At 47.3% G+C, this 19870-nt stretch overlaps 1 protein-coding gene and 1 long non-coding RNA gene across 5 annotated transcripts in view; one reads left to right on the top strand and one right to left on the bottom strand.

Annotated features, from left to right (window-relative positions):
* The window catches only part of IL15RA (interleukin 15 receptor subunit alpha), an 84993-nt gene extending 81775 nt beyond the window's left edge, over positions 1-3218 (bottom strand). Inside the window, exon 1 of one of the 4 annotated variants that reach the window (XM_050936980.1) lies at positions 3036-3218. In XM_050936980.1, the coding sequence (XP_050792937.1) occupies positions 3036-3111 (76 nt within the window). In that variant the 5' untranslated portion in view covers positions 3112-3218. The remainder of the gene's footprint in view (positions 1-3035) is intronic. The other 3 variants (XM_050936979.1, XM_050936981.1, XM_050936978.1) reach the window with 3 other exon arrangements.
* On the top strand, positions 3182-11389 carry LOC127043213 (uncharacterized). The gene is made up of 2 exons (XR_007772178.1): positions 3182-3267; positions 11007-11389. It is a non-coding gene; the product is annotated as an uncharacterized LOC127043213 (long non-coding RNA).
* Positions 11390-19870: the final 8481 nt, after the last annotated feature.

The raw sequence follows: 19870 nt of genomic DNA, 5'->3' as shown, positions 1-19870 counted from the left end.
TTTCACTCCATGCATCTGAAGAAGTGAGGGTTTTTGACCCACAAAAGCTTATGCCCAAATAAATCTGTTAGTCTGTAAGGTGCCACCGGACCCCTTGTTGTTTTTGAAGATAAACCTGTGGCTTTTCAGCCCTTTGGGAAGCACTTTCCTGGGTGCTAGCCTCCTTAAAAGGGCTCCCCCAGAATTCCTACAAAGGGCTCCTGCTGCCACCCAGGGTCGCTGCAACCATTTAGGCAAACTAGGCGGCTGCCTAGGGCGCCTAGTGGTTGGGGGCGCCTAAAAGCCCCCTCAGGCGAGGAGGTGGAGGTGAGCTGGGTGGGGGGGCGCGTGGAAAGGGTTGCCCGCAATAACGAGGGGGGGGGTGCACAAGGGAACCACTCCCTGCCTCAGCTCACCACCACTCTGCCTCCTCCGCTGAGCACACAGCCCAGCTCTAAGTCTCCTCCAATCAGCGCCGCAAGCCTGGGCAGGGAGGAGAATTAGAGCAGGGCAGGTGTGCTCAGTGGAGGAGGCGGAGCCGAGGTGAGCTGGGGTGGGCTACTCAGGCAGGCTTAGTTTCCGCAGGAGGTCTCCCCAGGCAGGGTTAGCTGCCGGGGGCAGGGGGAGTCTCCCCAGGCAGGGTTAGTTGCCATGGGAGGATGGGGGGAGAGGGGTTAGCTGTCGCAGGGAGGGGCAGCTGCTGCAGGGGGGCTCCCCGGGTGGGGGGCTGAGTTAGCTGCCGTGGGGGGGGGGAGGTGAGGTTAGCTGGAGGGGGTGCAAGGTGGAAGTTTCGCCTAGGGCACAAAACTTCCTTGCACCGGCCCTGCTGCCAGCCCTGGTGGCAGGGCCGGCTTTAGGCCAATTCAACCAATTCCCCCGAATCGGGCCCCGCGCCTAAGAGGGCCCCGCACCCAAGTCCTGCCGGTGCGCTGTACCAGGGTGGCCCAGCTTCCCCAAGGGGCAATTTAAAGGGCCTGGGGCTCCCAGCAGGGACAGGGGCCTCAGGCCCTTTAAATTGCCATCAGAGCCCCACTGCTGAAGCCCTGGGGTAGGGTTGCAGGGCTCTGGGGGCTGTTTAAAAAGTCCGGGGCTCCCGTTGCTTCTACCTCCTCTGTATCACCTGTACCCACACCCCTGCCCGCACCCCGCCCCTGCTGCACCCCCTGCCCTGCCTGCAGCTAGCCCCACACCCCCTGCCCTGCCTGCAGCCAGCCCATCTCTGCAGCCAGTCCCGCACCCCTTGCCCTGCCCGCAGCCAGTCCCGCACCCACTGCCCTGCCCACAGCTAACCCTGCCCACACCAGCCTCGCACCCCCTGCCCTGTCTCCAGCCAACCCTGCCGCACCCCTCTGCCTGAAGCCAGCCAGTCCTACACTCCTCTGTCTCCAGGCCTGCCAACCCCTGCCACACTCCCCTGAGGCCCTGCCTTCAGCCAGCCAGCCCCACACACTCCTGTCTCCAGCCAGCCCCGCACCCCTTGCCCTGCTTGCAGCCAGCCCCGGCCTGCAGCCTGCCCCACACCCCCTGCCCTGCCTGCAGTCAGCCAGTCTGCAGCCAGCCCCACAACCCTTGCCCTGCTTGCAGCCAGCCCCTGCCTCCAGTCAGCCCCTGCCCTGCCTCCAGCCAGCCCCATGTCCACTAGTGCCCTGCAGTTCCCAGGGTAGTAACCCTGGGCACCTGCTTCAATGAGAGGGGCAGGGAGCAGCTGGGACCCACACATGTGCACACCCTAGGGTGACCAGACAGCAAGTGTGAAAAACTGGAATGGGGTGGGGGGTAGTAGGATCCTATATAAGAAAAAGACCCCCAAATCGGAACTGTCCCTATAAAATCGGGACATCTGGTCACCCTAGCACACCTCCAGGGAGTGATGGGGACCCACACATGTGAAACAGAGCTCATTTCTAGTCCAGGCCCATCTTTTTAAAAAAGAACTTTAGGTAGGGTTAACATACATCCGTATTTTCCCAGACATGTCCAGCTTTTTGGTTCTTAAATCGCCATCGGGAGAAATTTTTAAAAATACGGACGTATGGTAACCCTATTGGTACAAAAAATACATACTGTGGAACATCCCTTAAATCAGAACTTTTTACAGGGAACCGGCTGCTAAGAAATGAAAGGCTTTTTTTTTTTACATGGTTTTTTTTTTACTCAACCCTGCCAGGGCCCCGCCGAAAATGTTCGAATTGGGCCCCGCACTTCCTAAAGCCGGCCCTGCCTGGTGGACCCCTTTTCCACCCCACTAAGGAGGCTAGCACCCAGGCAAGTGCTTCCTAAATGGCCAGCCCTATCCCAGCAGGCATTTTAGAGGACAGTGCCTCAGCAGGGGACAATGGTTCCCAAAGCTCCCTGGTGCACAGAGGGAATGTTCCCACTGTGCCACCCTCTGGAACGGTGTCGCGTGGGCTCCCCTTGCAGATGATGCCCTGTTAGGCTGGCTGGGGAGAAGGCTGAGGGCTCTGTCTCCTCCCCTCCCTCACACACACACTTCTGGAGTGACCCAATGCAAGGATGGGTTGGCAACGAGGCTGGCCCAGGTAACAAGGTACAAGGAGGAGCACAGTCCCGGTGCCCTGTTCCTTTTGTGCAGCCACGAGCTGGTCCTTTGGTTCCCCTCCCGGTGCAGCAGCCCGGAGGACCGCACGTGGGGCAACAGCAGCCGCGACAGCTCTGCGGGAAGGGCGTGGGCCTCCCCGCTTGTCCCCAGGCTCGGAGCTGGAGCTTAAGCGGCGCGCAGGGGATCCTCCTCTTTCGGAGGCGCGCACAGGCTCGTTCCGGAGCGCACGGCTTGGCTACAGGTGCCCCCGGGGCTCGCCGACTCCTCCTTCCCCTGGAGCGCACGTGGCCCGAGCGCACGGAGGTGGCTCCTTCCCCGGGCGCTCCCCTTCCAGGGCGCGCCGCACACCTGAGCCCCCCAGGCCGGCGGGGATGGGCTCCGCTCGGGACCGCAGGCTGGTGGGGCGGGCTCGTCCCCTGCCGGGAGCAGCCCCCCCCCCCCGCGCTCCGGAGGACCAGGAGGTGGAGCGGCTGGCAGGCTGCGCTCTCTCGCTTACCTTGCAGCGCGGCCGCGCTGGTGCCGGCGGACAGGAGCCCGACGATGCCGCAGAGCAGGAGCAGCAGCCGGGCCATGGCATGGGAAGCGCCAGGGAAGGGCGCCAGCCTCTCCAGGGCGGGGGCGCAGGGTCAGATCCCCGGCGGCGGCTGGGGCCGGGACGGCGGCAGCTTCATCGGGGTATCAGGCTGGGCACGTTGCAGCCCCGAAAGGCACCTGAAAGCGGGGAGCATGTGAGTGAGGGCGCAAAGTCCCGGCTCGGCGGATCCGCCCCAGGCGCCAGGAAAAGTCCGCAGAAGAGTTTGGGGAAACTTAATTCGAGTGGACTCGGCGCCTTTCGCTTTCGGTTTCGCATTAAAGTCGCAGCAATCTGGTCAGGGGCATTTGCAAGCGAGGGGGGGAGGGGACAGTTTGACTCTCAGCAGCCCGAGGGATAGTGACACCTGGCTCCAGCCCTGCGGCACCTGGGTGAATCCAAGTCACCTCCCTTCCAGCACCGAGAGGGGAAGGTGACACGTGGAACCAAGCGGCTGGTGCGCAGAGGGAGGGCACTGACACCACTAGCTCTCTTGGCAGCTTGTTCTAGGGTCACGCTATTAATTGCTGTGTCTTGTTCTCTCACCGCCCCCCCCCCCATCAAATTACCCAGTTGAACCCTCCACAAACTGGACAGCCTCTATGGGGGATAAAAAAAACCCTGTGAGTGGCCTAGATCAGCTGATTCAGGCTCAGGGGACTCAGGCTTCTGGGCTGAAAAATCACTGTGTGTAGGTCAGGGGTAGGCAACCTATGGCCCATGTGCAGAAGGCGGCACGCGATCTGATTTTCAGCGGCACTCACGCTGCCCGGGTCCTGGCCACCGGTCCGGGGGACTCTGCATTTTAATTTAATTTTAAATGAAGCTTCTTAAACATTTTTAAAAACCTTATTTACTTTACATGCAACAATAGTTAGTTCTATATTATAGACTTATAGAAAGAGACCTTCTGAAAACGTTACAATGTATGACTGGCAGGTGAAACCTTAAATCAGAGTGAATAAATGAAGACTGGGCACAGCACTTCTGAAAGGTTGCCGCCCCCTGGTGTACATGTTCAGACTAGAACTGGAGCCCAAGCTCTGGGAGTTGAGACCCTGTGAAGGGGGAAGGTCCCAGAGCTCGGGCTCTAGCCCAAACTCAAATGTCTATGAAGATTTTTAGCTCTGCAGCCTGAGCCTCTAGGGTCCCGAGTCAGCTGCCTTGAGCCAGACACGTGCTGATTCTTTGAGCTAAGTGTGCCCCCTTCACTGTTTAGTACAAGCATTTGCAATGGGAGGAGTCCTTCACGTGTGCACTAATTTGAACAAGGTTTTAACTCAACCCCCTACCAAGGTTTCACCCAGCTCATAACAAAACAAAAAGTTAAAGCACATGTTACCCTTCTGCCAAGTGGAGCCTGCAGCAACTAGGGCTGGGTTCAATATCTAGAGCAGGGGTCGCAACCTTTCAGAAGGTTTTTAGAAGGTCTCTTTCTATGTCTATAATATAGAACTAAACTATTGTTGTGTAAAAGGTAAATAAGGTTTTTAAAATGTTTAAGAAGCTTCATTTGAAAATACATTAAAATGCAGAGCCCCCCGGACTGGTGGCCAGGACCCGGGCAGTGTGAGTGGAACTGAAGATCAGCTCGCGTGCCACCTCTGGCACATGTGCCATAGGTTGCCTACCCCTGCTCTAGAGGTTTATTTTCAACAATACAACACAGAACCAGCTTGAGCCCCCACCTAGTAAACTGAGGAAATTACACACACACCACCCCTTGGCATACGCGCCAACTTTCCCCGGCGCCGGTGGGTGCTTGTGCCCCCCCCCACCCTGCCCCATCTCTACCCTTTTCCCGCCCCTACCCCGCCCGCATTCCAACCCCTTCCCCAAATCCCCGCCCCAACTCCGCCCCCTCTCTGCCCCTATTGGACCCCTTCCCCAAATCCCCACCCCAGCACTGCCTCTTCCCCGAGCGCGCCGCGTTCCACCTCCTCCTCCCTCCTTCCCAGCGCTTGCCACGCAAATCAGCTCTTCACAGTGCAAGCACTGGGAGGCAGGGGAGGAAAATGGTCACGCGGTGCACCCAGGGGAAGAGGCGGAGGTGAGTTGGGGTTGGGGAGCGGGGCGGGGAGCTGCCGGTGGGTGCTAAGCATCCACTAATTTTTCCCTTGGGCAGGGGCTGCAGGTTATATGGGCTTGTTGTGCCTGTAGTAAGAGGAGGCCCTAAGATATAAACCTTGATATCAGAGGCCTGGTATGAGGCCAAAGGCCTGAACTAAAGTAATGGTCAAGACTTTGCTAACATAAAGCAAAGTGAAGCTGTGAGCCAGAGGCAGGCCCTGCTCACAGAAGCTGGCAAGGAAAGGGCTGATGCTGCAAGAAGATAAGTACCTAAAAGGTACTGAACGCTAGAGATCAGAACATTCGCATACTTGTACATTCCATACAGATAACAAGGAACAGGCTGACCCATCCCAATGACAGGGGCAAAAGGGTAATATGATGGATAGAGTTGTTTTGTTCGAACCAACAGGTACAAGGTGAGAGGCGGCACCTTACTACGTAGAGGGGTTGTACCTCAATACATCAGGAGTGATGTGTAACTTGTTTGTACCTGTGTATAAGAATGCATCCCTGGGGCAGTGTCTTTTCCGGCCTAGGGGGCAGTGGAAAGTCCCGCCACTTACTGAGCCGAGTCCATTGACCGGGGGCACATACTCATAGTATGTCCTGTAGAGTAACAATCTGGAGGGAACTATTATGTGTCCAATATGACAATAAACCTGGCCGACGTGCCTTCGTACCTGACTAGACTCTGTGGTCATTGGGGGTTCTCTTCGGGTCTGCTGTGTCAGCTATCTGCGCAGAGCTGGGGCAGCACACAGAAGGAACACGCACGCAGCCGAGTGATACCAACAAGGAGAGAGCAGAGCAGAGCACCATACCGGTAGCGCTTCTGACAACACTGGTGACCCCGACCGCCAATCTGGTGAGTAAGCGAGCTGTCCGCTGTAGGAATCGCGATCTAACATGGCAGAAAACCTCGAGCTAGGGAACCCCCTGATCCCCTCCCTTTTGATCCCCACAGAGTTTGATAACTCCTGAACCCGCTGGATTGCCAGTAAAGGGGGTCCATATGAATTTAAAAAAGAGAGTGGGGAAACATGGACTGGCATATGTAGAGCAATGGTAGAAACTAAGGCTCTGAGAAATAGTAATAAGAGTAAAAAAGCAAGAATCTTACAGCTCATGTCTATGGCAGTGACGTGGCTTAGACAGCATGCTGGCATGCTTGCCAAACAAGTAATGGAAAAAGCAGGGCAAGTAACAGTAACAAAGAAACAGTTAAAAGAATCAAAAGAAGCTACACAGCCCTGGAATGCTCCCACCGCCCTTGCATGGTAGCAAGCAGCCCAGAGACAACCAGTACAGGAACAGAGTGAAACACTGTAAACAGCTCTAAGGGACCTACAAAAAATACATGTGCTGTCCCCCGTTATAAATATTGGTGGTAAACAGCAGGCTTCAGGTAGCTACCCTGTGCCTGAAGAATGGGGACAGAAGTGGAAAAAGGTGGTCCTAGTAAAATTAAAAGATGAAACTGGGTCCACTGCGTTGCAACCATCACCTTATGATAAAAAACAGGTTCCAATTAAACTTAAACCAGAACCTAGACTGGTGCCTGTCAGAACGGGACAAGTAAGTGCACAGAAGGAAAGAGTAGCAAACAGTACTCTCACTGAATTGGTAAATCAAATGAAGGAAAAAATGGAACAGTTCACAGAGCACATTAGGAGACAGGAGCTGCGACTCGATCACAGGGGAGTGAATAAAAAAGAATTTCAAAGTAAAAAATGAAATTAAGCGGGTTAACACTTAGAATTGATGCATTAACATATGGAGCTGCCCAAAAATCAGTTAACTGCAGCAAAAAAGGGCACTCCCACTATCCATTTGGCATGCACACAAAAGCAACAGATACTGGGGGAACAAATTCAGGTTTTACAAGAGCAAGTAACTACCCCCAATCTCCTCTCAGAGCCAGGATAAAAACCAAGGGCGCAATTCCCAACTGTGCAGGTTCCCAATTGCTTTGAGCCACGGAACCGCACTCCGCGCTCATATCTAAAGATAGAACCTTCTTTCTCAAATATTTTTACATACCAGTTAAGTTTTGTCTTTATATGTTTTTTCAGTTTGCTAAACTTGCTGCTGCTGTCTGTACTTTCAAATGCCTTGATAGAGTTAATCTCTCTTGGCTCAGGTCTGTCTACCTATCTAGGGGTACGTCTTCACTACCCGCCGTATCGACGGGTAGCAATCGATTGCTCGGGGATCGATATATCGCGTGTCATCTAGACGCGATCTATTGATCCCTGAACGCGCTTATATCGATTCCGTAACTCCACCAACCTGAACGGAGTTGCGGAATCGACAGGGGGAGCCGCGGACATCGATCCCGCGCCGTGAGGATGGTGAGTAATTCGATCTCAGATACTTCGACTTCAGCTACGTTATTCACGTAGCTGAAGTTGCGTATCTAAGTTCGATTTTCCCCCGTAGTGTAGACCAGCCCTAGGTTGCTCTTCACTCTCTCCCTTTCCCCCGCCTCTCCTCACTTCTACTTTTTCTCTTTGTTTTAAAAGTTAAAAGTTATAGTTTTTACAGAAACCTCCAAAAGATAAAGCAATTGAAAACAGAACAAAATAAGAAACAAAAAGAAAGCAAGGTAAAAACTTTAAATCCAGTAAATTAATTATTTTAACCCTTCAGGAATGCAACAGCTGGAATGATTCCTAACTTTCTTGAAGATATGGTTGCCAAGCAACAGAAATGCACTCTGCTTCTAATCCTAACCACTAATATTTGAAACATGGGCTTTGCTTATTTCCATATAGCAGAGTTTTAAAATAATGTTAAATATAAAGTAATGCAAAATTCCTTGTTACCAAATTAATACAATACATTTGGCAAATATTAATAAATTTTTATCAAATTCATGCTACAAGTTTTAAATAAAGTAATAACTTGTTTATTCAAATGTTAAATCCTTTTTACTTTTTATTTTTGGTGGTGTTATTTTGTACAGTTATGAATAGAATTCTGGCGCCATTTGTTTTTAATTGTAAGTTTGTCCTGTATGTCATGAGTGTATGTCTTGTGTTTATGTTGTGTGTGTCACGTGACTATTTTTAAAAAAAAATTATTTTAATTTTTTTTTGTTGCAACAAATGTCAATTTTATACCCTTTTAAAATATATATATATATATATATATATATATATATATATATATATATATATAAGTATATGTGGTACCACACTATTTTAAAATCATGGTTGGGGAATAATCATATTATTATTAACACCAATTTCTTGTGCAAAGTTCAAAAAGGTTTCAGTTACAAATATATGTACATATATTTCTGCCTCAACAAATAATGCAATTGGAAACAAAAAGAATTCTCTTTTATCAATCACAGTTTTGTTTTTTATGTTTTTTTTAATTGTTATTCAAAGAAAAAATGTAAGGGGAAACCTCAACATTAAGGTAAACATAATATTAACAAAATGTTAATTTCTTGTTTGAGCTTTTTATAAACTTGTTTGCACTTTTAAATATAGTTAAAAGAATAACCAAATGTTTTAAAATAACAATTTATGCATAAAGCTAACCAAACAATTTCAACAGGTTTCCACCTTTGGCTCCCAAATATAACAAAGCATCATGAAAATATACCCTCAAATACCCTCAAAGTATTTGCATATATCTGTATTTAAAATTTATTTTGGTTTAATGTTATAGTTGGTTTAATTTTATATGCTTTTCTTTTGTTATGTTTTGTTAATGGGAAGCAGTGGTTGTTAAGGTTTGTGCTTCTAAACAGTTAACAAAAGTGAAATTGGTATCACAAGCAAATTAACTCTAAAAAGCTTGTTAAAATTATGTTACTACCTCTTTTGCTGAAACAAAGTGTTCAGCAAGGGAAAGCAATACCCCTTCTCATGGAAGATTGTGAGCATTTATTTTAGCCGTTAAACAGTACATTTAGTATTAAATATTAGTAATGCACCCCAAATGAAAATGAATGTCTATACAACAACTGCAAAAGTATAGCTTGTGTTATAAAAGGCTCGGTCCCGATTACATTGTTCTTATTGCCTTGTAAACAAGCTAAGTTAAAACTGTGTATTAAGTTTGGGTTACTGAAAACAAACAAACAAACAAACTTTACTATGTTGACTAACAAAAGTTGTTGCATCCCATAGACCAAAGATGTCAGAAAATATCACACCCTGAAGACACCAAATAATAACTGTATACAGTGAAGAAACCCCCAAGCATCAAGAAAAGAAAAATGAAGTGCTTTAGAAATAAGAGACTGGTCAAATACACCTCTACTTACCATATGTGGACAATTAAGTTAACAATCAGCTTAAACCACTAGCTGGACCAGAAAAACTGTCATTTAATTTCAACTTGGTTACTGTGTAAAAACAAATGTATTATTGCTGTACTACTGTATTATCATTGTACTGCTATATTATTGCTGTACTGTATGATTGCTGTACAACATGTACAATGTGCATAACCTTGCTAAACCGTTTAACCAACACACAGGTAAAAATCAACCAACGAATGGCAGCAAACAACATAAAGGCAAGGAAAAAACAAATTGGTAAAGAAATTGTTACATAGTAACTATAAATTGGGTAAACAAATTCCCTGTTAGTACCAGTCATAATTTGGGTCAGTGACACTGCATCCTAACTGAGGCACATGTTATTCAAAACAATCTTGTTCAGTGTCTGGGTACCAATATTATATCCTGACACGGCAATATTTGATAAATTGGTTACTGTCTGTTCAGTAGGTTATCTGGAAGACAGCGGCCATAAAAAACAACTGGATCTACATCAACTACTGGTGTATCACAGAGCAGTTCAACCAATGGAACAGAGAAGCTGCCCACTTCTGTTTCCTGCCCAGTGAAGCTTACCCAAGGGTGACGACCAGCAGCAAGGGTAACCTGTAACATGAATGGACAGTGCTGTGTAGTAACTAATTACAATATATTTACATACAAAGGCCTCAGTGGTAGTGTCACTACTCCAAATTTCTGTTTTACTTCTCATATACACTGTGGGACACATTGTCACAATCCCTATCCCAGTATTTTAACACGTTCAGCCTACTACTAATAACGAGAGGGGTGGTCACTGGAATTGCCCTAATAAGAGTGCGTTTCTATCTGTGTCACCAAAGTAAAAGGGCCAGAGTACACCAGCAAACTGGAAAAACATGGTTATGCTTGGATGTAAGTTGGTGTCACATGTACACATACCTACTATACATATATGCCCATACACACTACAAATATATATGCCATATCCATATAATTCATCTATATTAATTATTTGGGAGTGCCTCTAAGGATCAGTCATAATACTACATTCCTCAGTCATGGTCCCGGGCCTAACATTCCCAGGCCCACTATAAGGGACTTAAAATAATTGGATAATACAATCTGTCTCTCAGTCGTACGAGGGAATGTGCAGACTAAAAAGACAGATGGGGCATGAGTGTATGGATGGTAAAGTTAGATAACCACATAACAGTGTTTAGCCCACTGGGTTATCTTTAGTCCATGCATTATGCTTTTCCAGGACGATGGGTAAACATCCTCCCCATAAATAGACAAAAAGTGGGGGAATGTAGTAAGAGGAGGCCCTAAGATATAAACCTTGATATCAGAGGCCCGGTATGAGGCCTGAACTAAAATAATGGTCAAGACTTTGCTAACAGAAAGCAAAGTTAAGCTGTGAGCCAGAGGCAGGCCCTGCTCACAGAAGCTGGCAAGCAAAGGGCTGATGCAAGAAGATACGTACCTAAAAGGTACTGAACACTAGATATCAGAACATTCACATACTTGCACATTCCACACAGATAACAAGGAACAGACTGACCCATCCCAATGACAGGGGCAAAAGGGTATTATGATGGATAGAGTTGTTTTGTTCGAACCAACAGGTACAAGGTAAGAGGCGGCACCTTACTACGTAGAGGGGTTGTACCTTGCTGGGTAGTGGGGTTGCACCTCAATATGTCAGGAGTGATGTGTAACTTGTTTGTACCTGTGTATAAGAATGCATCCCTGGGGAGGTGTCTTTGTCGGGCCTACGGGGCAGTGGAAAGTCCCACCACTGACTGAGCCGAGTCCATTGTCAAGAGGCACTTTCTCGTAGTACCCCCGGTAGACTAAGTAATCTACGGGGAACTGCAATTGTGTCCATAAGGCAATAAACCTGGCTGATGTGCCTTGCACCTTACTAGACTCTGTGGTCGTTGGGGGTTCTCGTCGGGTCTGCTGCATCAGCTATCTGCAGAGCTGGGACAGCACACGGGGCGAGCAGATGCACGCAGCTGAGTGATACCAACAAGGAAAGAGCAGAGCACCACACCGGTAGCATCTGACAACACCTCTGACAACAGAGTCCCTAAAAAGACAGTTCCTGTCTACCCATTTATATATCTTTTGCATAAGGCAGGAATCCTTTGTCCCTCTCTGGGTTTCCACTCCCTTCTTCTCAGTGGAAAGACACCAGGTTAAAGATGGATTCCAGTTCAGGTGACATGGTGACATGTCACTGTAAGACTTCAAGCCTTCATTCCTCCCAGCCTGACTCACAGGAAGGCCTGCCTGCAAACAGAGCCATCCACAGTCAATTGTCCTGGTTGATGGGAGCCATCAAGATTCCAAACCACCTTTAATGGCCCACACTTTGCATAATTACAATAGACCCTCAGAGTTATATTTCATATTTCTAGTTTCAGATTCAAGAGTGATACATTTATACAAATAGGATGACCACACTCAGTAGATTACAAGCTTTGTAATGATACCTTACAAGAGACCTTTTGCATGAAGCATATTCCAGTTACATTATATTCACTTATTAGCATATATTTATAAAATAATATCGAATGGAACGTCACACCTCATACACCTTGTCTCTCTCAGTACTAGGTTGTAACATTCATGGAATATGAGCGCCCTATAGTGGCCAACCCATAGTATCTCCCTTAAATTCCCACAGAGGTAAAGCAAAGTTGGATTAGCCTAATTCAGAGTGGGAAAGAGGAAGTGAATCTGACCTGGCTCTGGCATCCAGTACCTATTGGTCTTTTACAGAATGATTTATTGATAACTTTTTCATTTGATCATATGTTAGATTTGCTCATCCTACCCCCGAGTTCCTTGGGTTCCATTCTCCCATGCAACTGGGTCTCTTGAACATCTGACATAATGGTACATCTCTCATGGAAATGTGTATCCAGTATGGGTCAGACTCAGTCTCCGCACTCCAAGCCCTGAGTCACCACTAAGCAGCCCCAAGACTAGAAACTTAAGTTGGCTTCCCATTGATATGAGCATAAACAGTGATTACCACAACTTTAGAACCAGAAAACCAGCTGCTCCCTCCATTTCTTAGAAATGACTTAGTCTTGTGGCCTATAAAGACAAAATGACACAATAGCCATTCACCCATGGATAGGAAACCCCATGTACCGCCTTTACGATAATCTAGTCACCAGGGCAGCATTTTGTGATGATCCAGCCAGGGGTGAAAGTAACTTACAGGACTTACTAGTATGCCAGAGTCCTGAGCAGGGAGCATGGCCTCAACTGGAAGACACGTGGCCTCAACTGGAAGAGGCGGGGCCTTTAAATTCCTGGGCCCTTTAAAGCAGAGCCCCGAGCCCCAGGGTAGCGGCAGCAGCTGGGAGCCTCTGGGGCTCCGAAGGCGATTTAAAGGGCTATGGTAGCGGTGGCCAGGAGCCCCTGGCCCTTTAAATCACCACCAGAGCCCTGGGCTGCCGCTGCTACCCCAGGGCTCCAGCAACGGGGCTCCAGTGCTGATTTAAAAGGCCTGGGGCTCCCCGCTGCAGCCTCCACCACCTAGGGGCTCTGGGCGGAAGGGCTATGGTGGCAATTTAAAGGGCTAGGACTCCGGCTGCTGCCAGGAGTCCCAAGCCCTTTAAATCACCAGCCTGAGGAAGCTGGTCCAGCTTATTTTCATCTCTGGATCCAGCCTTCTCTGAAGTATAGCACACACTGCTGCTCTGCATAAGATGCACAACAGGGAAGTTAGCCATTAGAGAACTGTATTTGGCAAGCCACTGAAATCAACAAGATTCACAGCAACGTGTAATGAAGACCTCAGATTTAGACTCCAGCCTCCTGGGGGAGCGGGAGGGACGCGTGTCCTGTTTGTGGCTATGAACCTTGAAGCCTCTTTCTCTGATGGGTTGATGGTATTTTTTTTTGTTAAGATAAAATTAGAACAAAGATGTTAAATTTGATAACAAAGCCCGCTAGTTTTATTAACGCATCATAAATCTCCTTTATGTCTTCTAACTATCTCAGGCACTTATATGGTCTTTACTATGTAAGCAGAGTTTGAATGAGCTCTTCCCTGGTATCTACTGGTGAGCTATGGAAAAGGACTTCAGGAGCTGATCTCATTTGCATGAACACACCCACCTTGCCTACGTGCTCAGCATGGTGGGATTCCTTACATAAGAATGGCCATACCGAGTCAGACCAAAGGTCCATCTAGCCCAGCATCCTTTATACCGACAGTGGCCAATGCCAGGTGCCCCACAGGTAATGATCAAGTGAACTTTCTCCTGCATTCCAGCTCCACCTTCTGACAAAACAAACAAAGTCTAGGGACTTGCCCAAATGATCACTTGTGACTGGTGTTGGATCCCCAGTGTCCTTGTTATTGGGGCAGGAGTAATAAACCATTGTTATCTTTGTTGTGTGAACTGAGGGCAGCAGAATTGTAGCTGGCATACCCCAATGGAGCGACTCACCCTCAACAAAATAGCACTCGCTAGGCAGGGGACATGAGCCCTGTGAGTTGTGAGAGAGTTGGAGAAGGTATGTATGTGTGGTGGACATAGACACCATTTGACCCTTTTGCTCTTCAGGATATAATAAAAAGGCTAATTTAGACTTAGTTGAGAGTTTTGTTATTACTGCAGAGTTGAAATCATTGATACCTAGGTCTAAGTATTAGACCTAGTTTTGGACAATGTCTCTATTGTAAGAAACTGCCCAGTGTGCACCAGCAGTGAGGCTCCCCTGCTAACAAGCTGAAATCACTGAGAACTGTGTTAAATGGGGGGTCCTGAAGACATCTTGGTGAGTGGCCAGCTGGGAGAGAGGTGCAAGCGTGCAGCTGGTGAAGAGGGCCAGAGCAGAGCTCTGCAGAGGAGGTGCAGTAATTGGCCTTTGAGGGTGACGAGCAAGTGCCTGAACAGTGGAGTGTGTAAGGTGCCTCCTTCCACCCAGGGTGGGAGGTGAACTCTGCAGATGAGCCTCTGGACTCTGGGGCTGCACTGGCCAAGGACAGCAACTGTGAGTGGGGTCATAGAAGGGTCGGACACATCAAAGGGACTTTTGGATTGCTGGATTTAAGACCCTGAGGGGAAAAGGACACCGCCCAACTTACTTGGGGGGGTGGGTCTTTTGCTCATGGTTTATGTTTATGAACCCTAGTTGTGGTGTCTTCCCAAATTAATGCTGAGTTACTTCCCTCCTTTTATTAAAAGTTTTTGCTACACTCAGACTCTGTGCTTGCGAGAGGAGGAGTAGAGCCTCTTACAGGCACCCAGGGGGTGGTGTGTAATTGTCCCAGGTCACTGGGTGGGGGCTCAAACTGGTTTTGTGTTGTATTGTTGAAAAGGAACCCCTAGAGACTGAACCCGGCCCTTGTTGCTGCTGGCTCCACCTGGCAGAAGGGTTGCAACTATTTAAGCTTTACTATATCTATTCTCACAACACTCCTGTGAGCAGGGCCGGCTCCAGCTTTTTTGCTGCCCAAGCAGCGAAGAAAAAGAAAAAGGAAACTGATTGAGCTGCCACCGAAGTGCCACCAAAGAGGAAGAGACGTCATGAAAGACACGCCGCTGAAGTGCTGCCTAAGATCCAGACGTGCTGCCCCTTTCTATTGACTGCCCCAGGTACCTGCTTCCTTCGCTGGTGCCTGGAGCCAGCCCTGCTTGTGAGGTAAATGCTATTACCCTCATTGTACAGATGATGAACTGAGGCACAGAGTTACTAAGTGACTTTTCCAAGGTCATGTAGGAAGTCTGGGGCAGAGCAGGAAATTGACGCCAAGGCTCCCAAGTCTCAAATCAGTTCCCTAACCCCTGGACTGTCCTTCCCCTCTAGTTCATCTATGCAAAAAGATAGAGAAAGATGCCTGAATGCAAGTATCGATGTTATCTCTGTAACATAACCACAAACCCCATCCTCATGGTATAACCTATCCTCATTCACTCAGTGAATATATATAATAGAGCAGGTCAAAAAAACTCTCCTCCCTGCCCTGCAAAAATTTTTGAATTAAAAAATTGTTTTTTGGACCTTCTAATATTTTCCACATAAGCAGTTGCTGTAGCTGCTATAGGGTTGCTATATCATTGCAAATGGAAGAGAAGGAGGTTCACACATGAGTGGAGGGGCAGGGAAGTGTTCGCAAAACAAAGTTGTTCTCAAGATGTGGATTATGCTACAAAGATTCTGGTTCTTAATGGCTGCAATGATCACCAAGAGCATGATTTTACAGAAGTGGAAGAGTGGGCTTATGCCCGGAATAGAGCAGTGGTATTCAGACCTGTCTGCGTTAATAGTCCAAAGAAAGAATAACTTATCGCCGTAGAGAACAAGCATATGAATTCAAAGAAATGTGGACCCTGTTTCTAAATACAGTTGGATAAAAAAAATGTTAAGATAGCTCAAATAATGCCAGACCTTCACTGCACCTAACTCCTCTTTCCCCTACCCCCAATTCCCTCCTTCACTCTTCTGTTTATTCAGGTATGTATTCTCCTATTTTATTACTGTTTTCCCCACCCTAACATGTTATGTCTGTGTAGTGTTGTCTGGTTTTGTAGTCTAGGCTTGCAGCTTTGACTAGTTGTAAAACTGCATAATTCTATTGGATAGTGAATCCTGTAGTATTTGGTGAAGGGTTAAAAATCCATGAGCATTTTATATAACAACCTGGTATATGGATTGTGCCAGCTTTTTCTCAGACCCAAAGTCCAGAGTTTGGTCAAGAGACCAGAGGCCTGGCAAATAGTGATTAGCTAAGAGAAAGCTGGGATAAACGGATAATCTTGTTTTGCTAAAATAGGCCTGGTCAGCAAATTGCGAGGTGTTGGAGCTAAGAACTAAATAATTGTATCTTATTCAGAGTTGCAAATTGAACAAAGGATCCCTGTTCCTATTGTGTCAGTCTCTTCTGTAGGGAACGTTCTTCCCACAGATCCAACCTTGAGTTTATGAAAAGTTGGCATATGTCAGTATAAGATATGGCATCCTCCCGCCACCCTTCCCAGGGACAAATGCCTGCCTTAAGACATAAAGGGGACAATCTTTGCTTTAACCCCTAGGAATGTACCTGGTGGACAATCAAAAGAGTTGCTCCATTCCTATGGACCCCAAATCAGAATTCAACATATATATTTTATACTAATAACATTTTATCAAAGTATTAATTAAATGTTAACTTGCTAACTTGAGACCATGGGCGGAGACATTATGTAACCTTTTAACCATTGGCTAATGTGCTATCTTGTCTTGCTGCAAAACCTGTCCCGGGGAGTGGAACTGCCTCCCCCGTCACTTTCCCCCGCCCATGGGAAATCTATATATTCTATTGTAATCAATTGATTGACAGTGTCTCTGAGCCTAATAAGCAAGGTGACACTCCGCCAGCGCTGTGTGTAATAAACTTCTATGCTTGGCCTCTACACGGTGTGGATTTATGTCCTTCATTTGGAAATATACATAAGCTGTACTTTTCATTGTGTGTTTCCTTATGAAAACATTAATCACAAAAAAATATGAGGATCGTACTATGAAAACATCTGAGACCATTTGGCACTAACAAGGCTGAACTATAGCACCAAAACTTCATCTACTTTCTTTTCTTCTTACACAGTGACTTTCAGATACTCTTTTTAGATACTCTCACACAAAAACACTCATGAGAGTTAAGGTTCCTCCTGTGATTAACACAACCCCTCCACAATCTACAAAACAATAACAGTCAAATAAAAACTAAGTATTAAAAAGTAGGGAAATGACCAGATAAGTATTATACCCCAAAAAAAAAAACAAAAAAAAAAACCCTATGGTAAAAGAACACTAAGGTTGCAAAGTCAAGTACTCAAATGTTAGGCAATGCCAGAATTAAGACTGCTTGTGCAACCGTATAAATTTGACCCCTCTGTGCATATGCATTGTGACAGTCTTTAATTACACATTTTGTTATTTTTTTAACAACGGCCAAAATATCTATTTTTCACTTACCCAATTCTCAAAAACTGCCACACTGTTTCTGTTCAAATTTACAAAAAACAAAAGCAACCTGAGCCAGGGACTAAACATGGAGTATTTCAGCCTAAACAGTTGGTGTTTGTCAAACTTATACACAACTGAAAACAGTTATAAATTGCGATGAAAAGTTGTGGGGAACATCAACTGTAGGCATCATTACTTCTCCTCTGATAATTCTGTTACCATTACAGGACTAGACTCAGTGCTAGAGTCAGAGAAAAGCTGCCTCCTGAGTCGCACAACCCTTTAAAATCACCCTTGTACCACCCAGATTCTGTATGTGCACAGGACTGCTGGGACCCCCAGCTAGGGCGACCAGACAGCAAGTGTGAAAAATCTGGACAGGGGATGTGGGTTAATAGGTGTCCATATACAACAACCACCTAAATACCTGGACAGTCCCTATAAAATCAGGACACCTGGTCACCTTATCTGCAGCAGAAGTTGGAGCAACTCTGGGACAACTGAATAAATTTAGGCTGGAAATTAGAAGGTTTTTAACCATCAGAGGAGTGACGATCTGGAACAGCCTCCCCATAGGAATAGTGGAGACAAACAACCTAACTTGAGATGGAGCTTGATAACTTTATGAGCAGGCAGGGCCAGGTCTAGGTTTTTTTGCCGTCCCAAGCAAAAAAAATTTTGGCTGCCCCCACCCCAGCTTCTTCCCCACCACCTGCACCCCAGCTCTGGGCCTCCCCCTACCTGCACCCCCTGCCACCCAAGCCCTGGGTTCTCCCACACACACACCCCCGTGCTGCCCCAGCTCTGGGCTCCCCTCTTCCTCCCCCACCATTGCCCTCCCACCCATACACCCCCTGCTACCCCAGCCCTGGGCTCTCCCTCCCCCCCCACCTGCACCCTCCTTCTGCCCCAGCCCTGGGTCACTGATAACTCGCTCCCAGGGCGGGTCATTCTGCAGGAATTTTGGATGTGCACAGAACACAGAGAGGATTGATTCCCATTTGGTTACAGAACTGCAGTAAAGTGGAACAATTTTCAGCTTGTGTAATTAGACGATATCTGGATGCATATGATAAGACTGTCCTCCATAAATGAGGAAAAGTTGAGGTACCTTTATTATTATTTTGTTCCACTCTTTGTTTCTATGGGGAATTTGCCAATGCAATATCACTGTCTGTCTTCCTTTTAAACAAAAACAACTAAAAAAAAAAAAAAAAAGGCAATGGCTGTTGAAAATAGCAATTCCAGTCCTAAAAACCACTGGGAAGCATTTCTTGCCGAATTTTATCTTACTTTTTCTACAGCAAATTACAGTGGATCAGTATATTTAATTTGGGAGAAATGAAGTAACAGCTGCCCAAAATGAGCTTGAGCGCTCCTGAATTTTGAGGTGTTCAAATCTGGAAGGCAGATGCTAGATTCTCTTTCTGAATATTAGCTAAATCTGGAAAGGAAAAGTCAATTTCTGCTTCCATGGCTCAGAAGTGGAAATCTTCCTGCATGCCTGGTACTGTATCTGAAGCTGCTCAGGTCCAGTAAGGCCTCCCCTCTCTTACTTTTCATTTTAAATTCTAGTGAGATCCACGTTCCTCCCTTGCTAGGCTTCAGATAGAGAGGTGCACTGCCCATTTAGTCCACCCAATTCCTTCTTTGGGGGCTGCAAGGTGAGGTCACACCAGTATCCCTAATCCAGTCTGGGGATGTCTTCTGAAGGGGATATCTGGGCCAAAGCCTTCTACTCCTTGGGCACACTTGTTCCCCATTCATAGTGCCATCCCGCTCTAACAGTGAGCTCTCCATTCACAGCAGGCTGCAGCATGAGGTTTCAGCTACCATGCTCCCTCCCCCTCCCTTTCCTGTTGATAGCGGCCAAGGGAATGTTGGGAAATGTAGTTCTTTCCCTGCTCCAGGACTGGCTGTATAGGCAGGGAGCTAACAAAAGAACTACAGCTCCCAGGGCCCCCTGTTGGTTCTCAGCTCCCAGGCTGGATCTCTGCTGGCTGCTGCCCCTGCAAATGGGCTGCCCCAAGCACCTGCTTGATTTGCTGGTGCCTAGAGCCGCCCCTGTGAGCAGGATTACGAGAAGGGGTTGCCTGCCATAGTAGGGGACTGGACTTGATGTAGGGGACTTGGACAAGAGGTCCCTTCCAGTCCTATATCCTATGTTCCTAAATCTTGTACTGTAATTCATGGCAGCCTGCCTAGGACTGGCTTTTGGCTGCTCTGTAGTTCAGAACAGCCATACGACTGAGCACTATAGCTTCTCCTCTTTCTGCCTCAGCACATCCTTGTCCACCCTGGCATATCCCCTCTCACTACCAGGGATACAACAGTATGCCAAGAGTTGCATGCAGAGCAGTATATAGCTGGGTACATTGGGCTGCTGTGGTTCCTTAATGGCGCCTATAATCAGGCAAAGTGAAATACA

Source organism: Gopherus flavomarginatus, chromosome 1 (assembly GCF_025201925.1).
Source record: "Gopherus flavomarginatus isolate rGopFla2 chromosome 1, rGopFla2.mat.asm, whole genome shotgun sequence".
NCBI classification, from domain to species: domain Eukaryota; kingdom Metazoa; phylum Chordata; order Testudines; family Testudinidae; genus Gopherus; species Gopherus flavomarginatus.
The sequence above is the reverse complement of the archived record's forward strand: the minus strand, read 5'-3'. Positions and strand labels throughout refer to the sequence as shown.